We start from the raw sequence: 14,373 nt of genomic DNA on the forward strand, positions 1-14,373 counted from the left end.
AAAACTCTACCTCAAAAGTAAACTAAATAAAAAATCAAATAAAATTCCATAAAACATACCAAAACACATCTTGAGAATCCTGTCCATTTGCTTTAGGCACTCTTAGCATGACTCGATTCTTCATCAAATAATTAGAAAAGACACTTTTTTATTTGTCTCTCTCCTCACTCTTCTTCTTTTCTCCTTCCTTCCTTCTCCGAAAAGCTAGAGGTTGAGTCTGAAGAGTGAACAAAACCTTGTGCGGATGGAGAGAACCGATAACGGACTTGATTAGAGCTACTTCGTTTGGCTCTCATTCTCTCTGTATCATCGGCCATCAAGTTTATATTGTAAGATTCCGTTTCTCTTTCTGTTCAATAATCAATATCACTGTTTTTGCTTCCGTTAGCTGTGAAATTGATTCGATTTCTATCATTGCATGTTCTACAGAAGTTATTTTGTAATTCGTATTAACCGAGTTGGATTTTGCATTGTTTAGCATTTGTAGAAGTATGAGTTATTATTTTTTGGATTGGTTGCTTTTTGATGAGGTTTTGATGTTTGAATTTCAAGCTGAGAATGTTCATCTGGAAGTTATTTTCGTCGATTGATTTTGTTTTTGTGTGGATGAATGTGTGAGTACAATGTTGTGTTAGTTGTAAGTTTTGGTGTGGAAAGTGATGGAATGAAATGCCTGATTTTAATTTGTGACCTAGACGTTTAGTATTGATTCCTTTCATGAATATTGTTTAGGAGTTCGACTCTTAGATCGCAGTGCTTTTCTTTTTTTAGTTCATCGGAATAGACTCAGTTATAGTGTGTCAGCATCTTTTCAGGGGTGATAGTTGTATGCTTAATGTAATCTTCATTAATTTGAGGAAGAATATCAAATTTCGTGAAAGTGGAAATGTCAGACTTGGAATGTGCCTTTTTCGCGATTTTCTTTGGAAGTTGAAAATTTAGACTTGTAATGTGCTTTTGTGCTGCATCTGAATAGTTTTAAAATTTGGCATTACTAAAGAGATTCTTTTGGCTGTGGATGATACAAGAAGTGAATTAGTTTGTAGCAGTTGTGAGTCATTTGTTCAGACCAAAGGATTTTACTTACACACGTGTATGGCAGTGTAATGACACTGTGCAGACTAGTGATTCTTTGATCGCTTCTGTTAGTTAGATCTAAACAACCAGTTAGTAGCAGTTCTCCGTTTTACTTATCAAAAAGTAGTATTTCTCCATTTTTACTATTGTTATGAGTTGCTTTTCTCCTGTCACAACTATTGGTTCTCTGTACGTTCTGTTATCCGTGAAATGTTGGATTCTCTTGTTGTTATGCCATCCAATCTCTGCCATTTTCCTTTATTTTGTGGTTTCTGCTACTCTACAATTTGTTACAAAGCCTTTGATTAATAAGTGATGTTCTCAATATAGTTGCTTCTTTACTTCTTATCAGCGGTTCTTATTTCATCTTATGCTGCAAGGATGAAGATGGAAGCACCTCCTTCAACAATCTTGTTTACTGATGATGATAGCAAGAACCTGGAGCAGTTGCTTGATGTCTTTGGATCTGTTGTCCCTCTCGATGACATCGCTGCAGCTTATTGTAAAGCAGGTCGGGATCCAATTATTGCAGGTGATATACTTGGAGATCAGAAATCTAGCAGCTCTGGAACTACTAACTCTGAGTTAGAAGAAAACATAGAGGATTCCGTGACTCTGACTTCTGAATTTGAGGAAGTAGGGGACTCTGTGATATCGACTTCTGAATCTGTATCTGAGATTGATGCCAAGAGAGCTGGTCCCAGGTCATCAAAGCAAAAAAAGTTATCAGTGTCTATGGGGACTGTCTCAAGCATGATCCCAAAAGACTATCTGACGAATAGGCCACTAATTACAGAAACTTCTACGAAAATCAAGCCACTGAAATTAAGCGCAGATGATTTTTTAACCCCAGATCTAAGGGATGAGAAAGCTCCATTAGGTGCTGCAGCAATGAGTGAAACCCTGCCCAGCAATGTAGAGGAGTTCCTCTTCAACATGCTCGGAAGTGGATTTTCTCTTGACAGGAGTGTAATTGGAGATGTTGTGGGTGAGCACTTTACTTATGTCTACACTTAGTGTTTGTAAGATTACTTGATAAGTAGTGCTGACACATGGAGTAATGCTACTTATACTTTCAATGACCTGAAATTGTGTCATTTCTTTCTTCACTTCTTTTCATTGATCTTCGAATGAAACTTGCAAAAGTTGGTTAAATGTTTCTTTATAGTCTGTTTTGAGACTTGATTTTGTTAAGTAGAATGCAACTTGAGGATGGTCCACTTGTTCAGTTTGTCTCAGATTATCTTTAAATTCTGTTCCTTTTTTTTCTTCCTTATAACTGCATCGTAATTCCTATGAGATAATAATAATAAAAAAAAATAGTAATTCCTATGAGCTTATAACTGCATCCTAATTCCTAGGAGCTGTCACAACTTTTGGATAATCTCCTTCCTAATTTGGTGTTGTTGGATATGCAGGTCAATGTGGCTATGATCTGAACAAGGTTAGTGATATCAACTCAACCACTTTGTATACTTTATATGTGTTTTCCGAGGCATCAAGTGCTAACATTATTTTTGGCTCAATTTTATGTTTACATTCAGCATATGCATGTTTGCACTTAACTCTGTATGCTGTTACTCAATAGTTGGCACCACATTGTTATATGCTAAGCATATATATGAAAGTTGCTCTTCTAAGCACCTGCAGATACCATCTAGCCTGCCTATTCTCCGACTCCCTTTAATTATTACCTATGAAATCTTGAAAATAAGTCCTGTGTTTTGTTTGATTTGTGTCCAAACTGTGATCGGCTATACACTTTTCTAGGTCCTTTTCAAAGTTAATCCCGTTGCTGGTTTGGATTTTGTGGCTTAAGTTTAAGAAGTTTTGATGTATGTGGTATGAAGTCCACATTTAACTAGAAAATAAATTATGCTCCATTCTACTTATCTAAATAGCTATTAAGCCTTTATCACAGTTAAAATAATTACCTCATGTACCTAAAATTAGCTTGTGGATTTAGGAACCGATGAATGAATTTCTTGCTAACTATGGTTAACTTTCATGGTGAGAAACCACAATGCATGTGTGGAATCATACATAGTTGCCGGAAGGACGAGGCCAGGTTGTTGCTAGACTTGCAGAAGCTTAGTTCTCATGCTAAGCAGAAAAGACAATGCTCGGCTATTGCTGTTTGATCTTCTGATTCTGAATATATCAGCCTGACAACAATTTTTTAGTTCCTGCTTGGGTGCTTCTATCTTTTCGTTTCAGAAATTTTGCATGCATACTAGACATAGATTGGTTTACTTCTCTACACAGATTTATTTATCGCTCTAACCTTGCATTTTCATTATATGACACCCCCTTTCCTCTGAATATGCAGAGTATGGATAAGCTGCTAGATATGTCCGCATCAATTTTGGGAAAGAGTGATGATATTATAAATATAGGCGTCAAGAAAGTAAGTTTTCTTGTATGTCACTTGGTGTTGCTCATATCTGCTGTAAAACTAGATACATCACTTACAAGCGAACAGTTATTTAATGATAGTGATCTTAGTCAGGCAATCTGCTTCCTAGCCACACTCTTGAAGGAAAATGAGATAGCTTTTTCACAATAAAATTCTAGGAAAGGATAGTGTCTTATCTTTCTCTTCTATTCTCTTCTATTCTCCTTTTCCTCCCCCTTAGCCCATTCACTCCTCACCCAGTTTGTTCTCTCCACCATGCTCACTCTGTCACCTGACCTGAGAAAAGTCCTAATGACTGGAGTTACTACTGTACTAAGGATCAGTTTTGCTCTGCGAAAAGGGTTCCACATCTATACAAATCCTCATGGTAGGTTGATATCTTGACAGAACAGCCAAAGACCAGATATGCACTAGAATTTATTTTCAAAAAATAGATTCAAGTTAAATAACCTACTGATGTGACTACAGACAACAAAAATGAGCAGTGTATTCCTTTTGGGAGGTAATTTTGTAAGGGATTCTATTCATAAAAAATAGGTTTCTATGAGGTAACTTCTCTAGAACTGGAAACAGTTTTGGATCTGTACTGATGCAGTCCGCCTAAACTACTTGACATTGCATCTAGTTGTAAAAAGAGCTTACAAGATTAATAATGTTCATTTCATTCACCATATAAATATCCACATTCCTTTGAATTCTAGGAATTACTTTTGTAGTTTGTTGGCTACTATACTGCTAAGTTAGGTCAGACCAGATTTCCCCGTCTCTGAAATTAAAGGGAATAGATAACCAACCACTCTTCTCCTATCCCTTATTACCTGAGGTGCTGCAGCACTAAGAATTTATTTTTAAAAGTAAGGATCACAAACTATCTTTCAGGCATTATATTTAGATGGCCTTTAAACTAGTCCAGATATTCTGTTTAACCACTTAAACTCAACCTATGACCATTTGAACACCTTACCTATACTAAAAGTGTCATTCAGCCCCAATTTAAACAAAAAAAGCTGTGTAACTCACACGCATATGATGTGGCAGAAAGACAAATAAAACCATGACATGTGCATATGGACTCAAATAATCATTAAAAAGAACAGAAAAAGCTTAGTTTCTATAACGCACCCCTGCCCACTCAACCCTCCCTTTCCTCTTTCTTCCTCCTTAGAAATTTCCTTTGATCCCCCATTGCTTTCCACCCATTTTTTCTCATTTTTCTCTTTATTCCTTTTGCTTTCAAAAAAAATTCCGCCAGAAGTTTCTGCCCGACTCGAAAAGTATGAAGATTGGCTGAAACTTTTATGGATATTTGTCAGAAAAAATTTATCTCTGGCGAACCTTTTTGTTCATCTATTTAATCTAATATTCTAGTTTAGCATTTGCATAATGATTTATGGACTGGAGTCATGAGAAAAATGATTGTTTATAGAATATGTGGGATATAGCAGAGGTTTATGATGGTTGAAAATGGTGGTCGGGTGGCAGACCACCTGAAAGAGACGAAGAAGGGGGAGGGGGGGGATTTTTATTTGAAAAGAAAAATAAATGAACAAGAGATAAAAGGAAAAAGTTACTTAAAAAATATAAAGTAAAATTTTACAGCACTTACACACTTAATAGTAAGTGCACACCACTTTTGTGCCAGATTAGCGTAATGTGTTCAATAGATATACTTCAACTGAAACTAGGTTCTGTTGAAGGGACTAAGTGGAATATCTAGACTATTAGGGGGCTATCTATGTATTACACCTATCTTTAATGGTAATTCTATAATAGTTCCATATGCAATTAAAAATTGTTTAAATCACATAAAATAATTTCCTTACTTACTATGCTTTCTCTAATTTGATATAACAGTCTGTGGGGAGTTCAGATTTTGCATCAGTTGCATCAAAAGAGACATCTTCAATGACAGATCCAGCCATCCGGTACTTTGTCCTCCAGAAACTATAATTTTAGTGTCCAGGAAGTACTCTTTTTTTTGGTTAAACTGATTTCGCAGATTTTCAAGGTGTTGTTATGGATTGATGGTCATCCTTCTATTTTTGCTGATGCAGTTCCAAAGCAAATGAGAAGACTAAAAATGGGCTCAACTTATCTATGAAGGAGCAGGAAAGGTATGAGATTCAAAAGGAAGTTCTGCATGCATTGTTTGATGTACCTGCAACTTCAAGATATGATGATGTGGATGAAGTGATTCGTCCGGTGAAGGAAGTTGGGAAGTCTAGTCGATTAAATCTCGTTGTAGATAAACCATTACAGGAGACTTTAGAACGCCAGATTCTTATCAGGACACCACAAAGTGATGCAAAAAGTAAGCAGCACCAACTGCTTATTACTTGTGTTGGACAGATTAAAAAGTGTTTATGGTAACATTTGGCTTTTTTTAAAGGTTTAATATCTTCTTTTTAATTGCCCTTTTTTTCTATTGATTTTGTACTCATGTATGGCAAGATTTATTTTTTCAGTTGAATCTGCCATTGGCAGCCAGAAACTGGAGAATTCTTTTTTCTCTCTTTCTTTTCTTAATCGTATGAGTTCTATATGTTGGAGCAAGTAAGAAATAGAAAAATGCTCCCCCTTTTCATGGTTCGTCTTTTTCTTGAGGTACCTTGAGCTTTATTCTATGGAAGTGAAATTACCATTTAACTTAACTGGACCAATAAAGACATCCATTCGTATCGAACCATATGGATGCCGACCTGGAACAAGTGCAAGTATACTCCTGTCTTAGGTATACACTTCCAAAATTCCCTTGGAAACAGAGACTTAAACCTCAAAGTACCCTGTTCATTCACAGAAAAGATATTAGAATATTATATGTACTGGTGAAAAAAACAACATACCCAGTGTAAATCCCACTAGTGGGGTCTGGGAAGGGTAGGATGTATGCAAATATTGAATTTCTGCATGGATATTCGTAGCTATTCAGTACTCCTTTAGGATAGCTATTTTGCTTCATTTTCTCATGTAAACACCTCTTGAACTTCAATTTTAGATGGTGAGGAGGATGAAGAAAGCTACGAAGTTCTTCGGAAAGCTGTAAAGGAGTACTGGATTACAATGAAAGAGTACTATAACGCAGTGAGTCATGGAAACCTCTCTTCTACTGTTTCATGATCTGAATACCATTAAGATGCTTCATTCTGTGTCGAGCGAGAAGAAGAAAGCTTAGTATGTTAAATCATTACTGGTATTACAAACTTAAATTGTTTTCCAGGCTTCTGAAGCATTTTCCAAAGGAGATCATGATAAGGCACGCAAATTCCTGGAAGAGGTAGGGTGTTTGTTCCTTTATGTAGAGTGTCCTTCACTGTTTGTATTTGAAAATATTAGTGACGAAATAACTGGCCTCTCTAGTCTCTATGAGATATTCTACTGATTGGTATCGGCTGAGTAGGTGGTGTAGAGTTACTATCTTAGCTCCGTTAAGTGGTCAGAGTCTGAGCATTTCGTCAACTTCCTTCAAAGTATCCAAATATTTTACTTGCTTCTTGCTTTACACCTATCAAGGGAGGTTTTAGCTTCAAGTTAGCATACAAACACCGTAAAAAGCAAAAAGTAACATGCCAGGTTCAAGTTCTTAATATTCATCGACAACTTTCACTTCTAGCACAATGGAAGAGAAAATACTCATAACATCACCTATCACGGGAAAAAGAAGAAAAAAAGCTCCAAATTCATGCTGGGTATAACATCCAATTTGTGCAAACTGTTCTCTTCCCATAAAGTTGACCTTGCCTTGGCTGATCCACTTGTTTAAATTTTCATTATGGTGGTGTGCTGACATTTTGCTCATAATCTTCTCACGAAACAGGGACAATTTTTCATGACGAAGGCGCAAGTGACGGATGAACAATCCTCTCAAAAGCTTCTTGAAACCAGGTTAGGCAGAAATCTGGCTTCCTTTCTCTTTTCTTTCTCTACTCATGTATGTTGCTTACAGGGCTTGTATTTACCCAATACTCCAACCTTAGTTGCAGTTCCAGCAAAGAAATTGTGACACTCGACCTTCACGATTTGGAGCCAAAGGATGCAGTGCGCTTACTCAAACTTCAGTTGACTTCTCTTTGTGGATTCTCGTGTAGGTTATCGTCATTACAGGACTTCGTCAATTGTTTTTATATAAAAATGACATTGATATCTTTCCTTCTATCAGCTATTCAATATCTCAAAATCTTAGTTGGGATCACTGCTGAAGAAGCCAAAGGTCCCCGGAAGCGTCTGGTATGACTTGTTTCTTCTTCTTTTTTTGGTGCTGATATGTTTGAATAATTTGGTCTATCTGCTGCTGTTTTTCTCACGGGTATATGTTACTGACAATTGGAAAATTGTAATCTACAATTTTTTGGGGCAACACTGTAAATATTACTATTGACAAACCAAATCAGCATAGAATACAAGCCTAAGAGCACCTAGCCATTTCCACCTCTTATGAAGGTAAAGATGATCATAGGCCTCAAAAACGAGTCTAGTTACATGTATATTCTCTGTTTAAGCCCCCTAGATCTATCCAACTTCTTCTGTATATAAGGTAGGCTTAATCTATCTATTAACTCCTCCTTACTCTGTGTAATTGCCCTCTCTGTATGTACAGTTTGTCCCTTGAACAGGTTCCAATTCTGGGTCCTCTAAGTGTAATTGACCATTGCCCCCCACACAGCAGCTACTATCTTCTTCTGGATTAACTTCCAATGCTTCCTTCTAATGATTATTAGCACTTGCTTCACATTGCCAGTCTGAATAATGATGCCCATCCACTTTACCATTGCCTCCCTTACATTTTTAAACCAGTCACACTCAAAAAACAGATTCTGAGATGTCTCCATATCAGCAGATCCACAAAGACAGCAGTGCAGGTCATCCACCTGAATGTTTAGCTGAAGAAGTCTCCTTTTCTGCTAGCTAAAAATAAACCTGTGTTTTGGTTGTGCAACATTGTTTTATCTCTGTTCTGCAGTGTCCATTTTCCTTTGTTCCCCTGCAATGTCATGTAGCTTCTAGAGAATAGAGATTGAGTACCTTCCTCCAGGTGTAGGATTATATCTCCCTTGGGTATACCAAGCCCAAACTGTGGAATCATCCTTCATGTCACCCTTAGTGAGTCCTTATCCACCACCAATTGCCATAACAGCTCCCTACTTATGCAAGATTCCAGATTCTGCATCCCTTGATATTAAAGCCTCCATTACCCGTAGGTACACAAACTGTATCCCAAGCTACAAGGCTCACTTTTCTCTTTTCTTCATTGCCCCCATAGGAACATCCTACATCTTCTATCAACCTCTTTCAACACACTCTGGGGCAGTATAAACACCATACCCCAGAAGTTATGAATGGAGAACACAGCAACAAGTGAATCACTTGTAATCTTCCACCGTAGGACAATTGCTTAGAATACCCTGTACTAGTTTTATCTGATATCTTATCAATCAGAGTGGCAGGATCTACAAATTACACGGTATGACACCTTTAAACAATCTAGATGGTTCAGAAAATTTGGCCTTGGAAGTCTAAACAATTCTTTCCAGATTGGTAACTCAAGAAGATAATAGAACCTTAAATCTGACATGTGGGAAGTTTAAGTGCAATTAAACTGGAATCCAGTTTATCTTTTCACCTCTAAAATATGAAAGTGGAAATTCCATCTACATCTTTCATAAATTTGAAAACCACAATGTTCTGACGTCGAAACACTGCTGAATGGACAGTATTTAACTATACAGTCGAGCACCTTCTAGAACTGTACTAGAGGTGTCAGTTAGTTAGTTTATGATCCTTGTAACCAATCATAGTATTATAAGTTACGAAAATTAATGTGATATCCAAATTGTTTCTTTCGTCTAGGAAATAAATACTATATTATATAATCTATTTCAAAATATACATAAATGAAACAATTGTGGTTTAGGGAATGTTTTAGTGTTGACTCTTCTCATTTTCATTATTTTGATCACGAATATTCTCTGTATAGGACTTTGGATAAGTTAGGGTTGAGACTTTCTCCCTAGCTGTAGGATTAAGAAAAAATTCTTTCCTCCCATGCTGTAGGATTAAAAAATAATTCTTTATGAACTTATTCGATCTCTGTTGTTTCATATCCCAGATAGTATGTCCAATTGAATTATTTTTCTCCATTCTATGTCTATTACATTTCATTTCTTTAGCTACTTGAATCGACATTGGACAAACAGAAGTATGAGACAGATATTTGTAAACAGGTACTTAAATTTTTGGAGAGGGATTCCATACCATGGACGGAGGAAGAAAATGGCACAGTGCTTGTGATAAGAGTGGATGTGATAGATCCGAGGAAAATGACTTTTGCTAAAAAATCAACTGCCAGAGTCCGATAAATATATCACTGAATAGATAATTTATCTAAAGCATGAATTTTGTATCAACTTGGATCTTGTGAAATGCTTCTGCATTTTTCATTACCACGAGGAACAACCTTGGCCTTGCTGCCAAAAAGACTTGTATTTGATCCTTTAATTTTTCTTCTTAATTCTCAAGCCGCTGAGCAAGTTTTGCTTAGGCACCGATTTACTTGGTATAGACTAATACTTTGCAAGTTGATTTCAGTACAGTCGATGAAACATGCAATGGCTTTGATTTACCTATGCATGTTGCTTTCTGTTTCCAACTTAGAATGTACTGTACTTATATAGTTGTGCTCCATGATAGTTTGCAACTTGTATTAAAGTGGATTATAGTTCCACATTGGTTGGGAATGAATTGGTGGTTTACTGATATGGACTTGGGTAAATCTCCCCTCACGAGCTAGTTTTTGGAATTGAGTTAGTCCAAGTGTCGAATCTTTACATGGTATCAAATTCATTTGGGCTCCCAGTCCACGTTCCTATTAGGCCTGAACATAGTGGGTGTTAGAGTGGATTACATTCTCACATCGGTTGGGGAATGAACAACAATCCAAAATTGCATGTTATAGTGCCAAAGCAAACTCGTGATTGACAAAATGTGGACACTCAATCTAATTTAGAATTAAATTTATTTACATGTAAAGATACAAACTCTATCAAAAATAACTAAAACCAAGTTAGAAAAAGAACTGACAAAAAACACAGAATAAATTGAAGTGATCATCCATTCATTAACACTTGAAATAATAATAATTCAAGCTAATGCATGAGATATCGTTGATCATTGTGTAAGCCTTTGCATCTCAGTTTGGTCATTCAATGTCGCGAGAAGAAGCGGAGGGGCATATTGAGCAGTTCCCTGATGCTCCTCTGAATCTTGACAAAATGAAAGTATTATGGTATCAATTGACATCTCCACAACTGCAAAGAAGAGAGTTGCCACGACGTATCCAAGAAACCAGCACACCTGCATTAGAAACAGGAATCAAGTAAGACTCAAAGAAGTTTCGTTATCCAACTTCAAAACTCTAGTAGATAGCTTCCAAACCGCTTGGCCTAACACTCTTCGATGTCCTTTCTCAAAGTTCATCTCAAAGACTTAAAACTCCAGGAGTTGGTTTAAGTGGCATTTTCTTTCTGGTAATCCTACAATTGTCAGTTGAGTAAGCAGTTATACATTGTCCCGCGATTGCTAGAGCTTGGAACTCTCCAATCCTCACAGTTATCAATCTATGTTGTCAAGCTACAGAACCTCATGCACGAATCTTTTCAAGTGAATCATGTTCCTCAAAAGCTATCAAGCTACAAAACCTCGTGCACGCCCTTTAAGTCAAAACAGAGTGTCCACATTTATGGAAACACACTCAGTTGAACCTCTTAGTCATCACCATAAGTACTCATCATTTAAAGTGGTAACAGAAACTCCTCGAAGGATCTGAGCTATTTCTTAGTTCTTATTTTGTGAAATTGATAGTTGCATCTGCTTAAATGAAGAATCCATCCAGAAGAATTAGACTTACCAGCACCGGGAATATTGGAGACGAGATCTTGTTATGTCCAATGTTGTATTTGTGAGTATCCAACATGAGAAAAGCAAAAAGTGCACTTGCAAGACTGACACACAGCTTCCCAAGAAAGAGAATAACATCACCAATGACGTTCACCTTCCCAATCCGAAGAATGTTACTGATAATGAGATCAGTTGCAATCTCAGAAGACTTGAAAAAGCCTTTTCCTGTTATTGCTATCTGCAAAGCATCACAAACACCATCATTTCTGATGCTGTTAAGATAATCACTATAAATCTAGATCATGTGTAACAATGATGGCATGTTCTTGTTAATTCAGAACGTTGAATTAACGAGAAGTTGAGGAACATTGAATGGGATTGCAACATTTTGTACTCTTACCAAGATGTAAGCATTACGATTCACAGATTTGATGGTCCAACCAACACACCGCAGGAGACACTGTGAGGAATTATATACCATTCTTCCAAACCAACTTTCTGGTGCAGAGTTAGTAACTTTAAGTTTACGCCGGAGTGCTTCAAGTATAAACCTGATAGACTCTATAAATGAAACAATCAGAGAACCAAGAGCAACAGATCCAATGCTATAACGTAAAAGCCGCTTCATAGAGGAGAGCACTGGGAGAAATGAAATTTCTGGCTGCACCTGCAAAAAGTAAACTGATCAGTCACAAGTACATAACCAAAATACTCTGTAAAATCAGGAAATTTTTCGTCTCAAAAATATATGAAATGGACTGCTGAAGCTTTTTAGAAAGTAACAGCAATTGCAAAATGAGAGGAGGATGTATACTCACTGATGTTCCACCTCGAGCCCAATAGTATGTAGCGACAGAGCCTGCAATGACTGTTGCAGAGCTTGCCACAAAAAACTGAGTGGCCCAATAGCATCCAAACAAATGGAAAAAAATTGCAACAGCAATATGAGAAGTATACTGGATGCTGTAACCACAGCATCGATCACAGCTCACCCTTTTTAATTTAAGATCATAAGCACAGCAGTTGGTGTTGCAATCATTCTGGACAACGCGTCCAGAACTAAAAAGGTGAAGAGCAGCTGAAAACCAAAACATGTAGAAGATTGCTAGGATAGCATACGGAATGATGGGGAAAATTATTAATGCTTGTACTTCTCCAATGACCTTAGCAGCTACCTGCAATTAAGATTATCATTCATAATCTCAGGTTTTAAGTAAATATATCTAGAGATAAGAAGCTTTATACTCTATCCATAAGGCTCAGAAAGGTGGAGAGATGGACTTACCTTCAGGACTGAAGTAGCCATAAGGATACGTCGCACTATAGCGATGGATGACAAGACTGAAATAATCATTACAGCAGTCATCACAACAGCAGCAGCATGGAGATGACTTATTTCCTACCAAGCAGATAATCTGATTTAACGGTACAGCAAACTAAAAGCAAACTATTTCATAGAGAATAATGAAACTGAAAAGGCAAGCATACCCTTGCAGATACATGATAATACGGATCATGTTCACCAATGATGGGGGAGATAGAGTCGTTCCCTATCCATCCAGCTGGACAGGAAAGAGGAATAATGTTGTTAGTATACTCAATGGAAATATATGATGTTCAATTACACAACAAACATAAGATATAATGCAGGACTATGATGAAATCTTCATGTACTGTAGGATAAACAAAATGAAGGATCTTTGCATAAGACAGAAAGACTTGAGCTTTATCAAAACGAAAGAAAGGATTACATCAGGAAAAGTATCTATCTTGGTGAATGGGCGCAAAAGAGTGAAGCATACATAAACAATAGGCATCTTGTTGGCCTTTTTACTAATTTTTGTTTGATAAATGTGGTGTTTGCGCTAGCTTTTGTGCACCTCGACTAACTCCATGGAGAATGGAAAATGGAAGAAAAAGGAAAGAAGTTATGTTTCCCATGAATCACTCTTAGTACATAGGTCATCTAGTTTTCTTCAACCTCAGGGAAGGAGGTGTGAAAAATAAAAAAGCCAGAATCACAAGTACTAACAGTGCTACGAGACTATTGGACATAGAACTAATAATAGAAAGTATAAAGTTATCTCAATTACAACTTGGACATAGAACTGAAAATTGACATGAATACAATTACTACGTAACGACAAAGGGAAAACACTAGGGAACAGTGCCTAACCTTTCAGATAGTAGAACATTGTGACTGAAACTATGAGGCCATTAAAGAGGACGACAGTTATCCAAGGCATTGCAGCCACAAAGTGACGAATCATCAAAAGCCATATCACTGATAGAAAAACTGGCAAAATTCCTCCACAAACAATCAAAACTCCCCATGACTTGCCAACATCAGCTACATATCTCTGAAAATGTAACTCATATGTGAATTTCGAACTCTTAAATAAAGAATGTGATACCATAGAGAATACAATTAAGGCACATTGTTATAATATGTGTTACTTTTAGCATTTCAGTGTTCTCTTGTTTTAGTCATCGTTAGACCATTGACACACAAGTCAAATGAAACACATTTGTTATTATGAAAATGAGTTACACTTTTACCGTTTGAATTAAAGAATTCGCAAAATTTGTGGATATGAAAAGCAATTTTTTTTACATGTGGTTATGTATCCTGATGCAGTTCCAAGAGAATATGTTATCTACAGCCAACCAAACAAGCAATCTACAACTATACTATTGAGTGTCTCATTTTCTCCCGGTAAGTTTCAATGAAAACATTCTAGCTGTGTACTTTACAAGCAAAACAAGAGAAGTGTTAAGTCACTCAACCTTTAAGACCAAAGATCGAGAGTTAATTAAGCCATGGATAGACTTATCAACTGCGATGTCCTCAACAATGTTTGCACCACCCATCTCCCTCCAATGCCGCAAAGATACATTTGATGCACGGGCAATAAGCTGACAACTCCAATAAACTGTCACAAAAGGTTATGATATTGAAAAAGAAATTAAACATCTCAAAACACTTGAAC

General features: G+C 36.8%; 2 protein-coding genes across 4 annotated transcripts in view; one reads left to right on the forward strand and one right to left on the reverse strand.

Moving 5' to 3' along the window:
* Positions 1-150: 150 nt before the first annotated feature.
* LOC125876034 (putative nuclear RNA export factor SDE5) lies at positions 151-9,998 on the forward strand. Of its 3 annotated transcripts, none has more exons than XM_049557135.1 (12): positions 151-329; positions 1,430-2,065; positions 2,496-2,521; positions 3,407-3,484; positions 5,348-5,418; positions 5,548-5,804; positions 6,489-6,574; positions 6,711-6,767; positions 7,308-7,375; positions 7,468-7,574; positions 7,650-7,717; positions 9,712-9,998. In XM_049557135.1, exons 2-12 carry the CDS (start codon positions 1,459-1,461, stop codon positions 9,844-9,846), a joined length of 1,560 nt encoding a protein of 519 aa, XP_049413092.1. In that variant the 5' UTR covers positions 151-329; positions 1,430-1,458; the 3' UTR covers positions 9,847-9,998. The 3 variants fall into 3 exon arrangements, with proteins under 3 accessions (XP_049413092.1, XP_049413094.1, XP_049413093.1); XM_049557137.1 differs by having other exon boundaries at positions 154-329; positions 7,474-7,574; XM_049557136.1 differs by having other exon boundaries at positions 156-329; positions 1,458-2,065.
* Positions 9,999-10,461: 463 nt separating this feature from the next.
* Positions 10,462-14,373, reverse strand: part of LOC125876311 (choline transporter protein 1) — a 5,746-nt gene continuing 1,834 nt past the window's right edge. The window contains exons 3-10 of the mRNA XM_049557462.1: positions 14,171-14,316; positions 13,560-13,743; positions 12,872-12,945; positions 12,669-12,782; positions 12,202-12,558; positions 11,784-12,044; positions 11,394-11,621; positions 10,462-10,840 (exon numbers count right to left, since the gene is read on the reverse strand). Of these exons, the coding sequence (XP_049413419.1) occupies positions 10,655-10,840; positions 11,394-11,621; positions 11,784-12,044; positions 12,202-12,558; positions 12,669-12,782; positions 12,872-12,945; positions 13,560-13,743; positions 14,171-14,316 (1,550 nt within the window). The 3' untranslated portion in view covers positions 10,462-10,654. The remainder of the gene's footprint in view (positions 10,841-11,393; positions 11,622-11,783; positions 12,045-12,201; positions 12,559-12,668; positions 12,783-12,871; positions 12,946-13,559; positions 13,744-14,170; positions 14,317-14,373) is intronic.

The sequence above is a fragment of the Solanum stenotomum genome, chromosome 9 (genome assembly GCF_019186545.1).
Source record: "Solanum stenotomum isolate F172 chromosome 9, ASM1918654v1, whole genome shotgun sequence".
Lineage (NCBI taxonomy): Eukaryota > Viridiplantae > Streptophyta > Magnoliopsida > Solanales > Solanaceae > Solanum > Solanum stenotomum.

Bases quoted from the DNA above. Each gene is read 5' to 3' on its own strand.
- LOC125876034 (XM_049557135.1), top strand. From the start codon at position 1,459: ATGAAGATGGAAGCACCTCCTTCAACAATCTTGTTTACTGATGATGAT. The intron at 2,522-3,406 runs GTTAGTGATATC...CTGAATATGCAG, and splicing joins GTGGCTATGATCTGAACAAG to AGTATGGATAAGCTGCTAGA. The intron at 5,805-6,488 runs GTAAGCAGCACC...CTTCAATTTTAG, and splicing joins ACCACAAAGTGATGCAAAAA to ATGGTGAGGAGGATGAAGAA.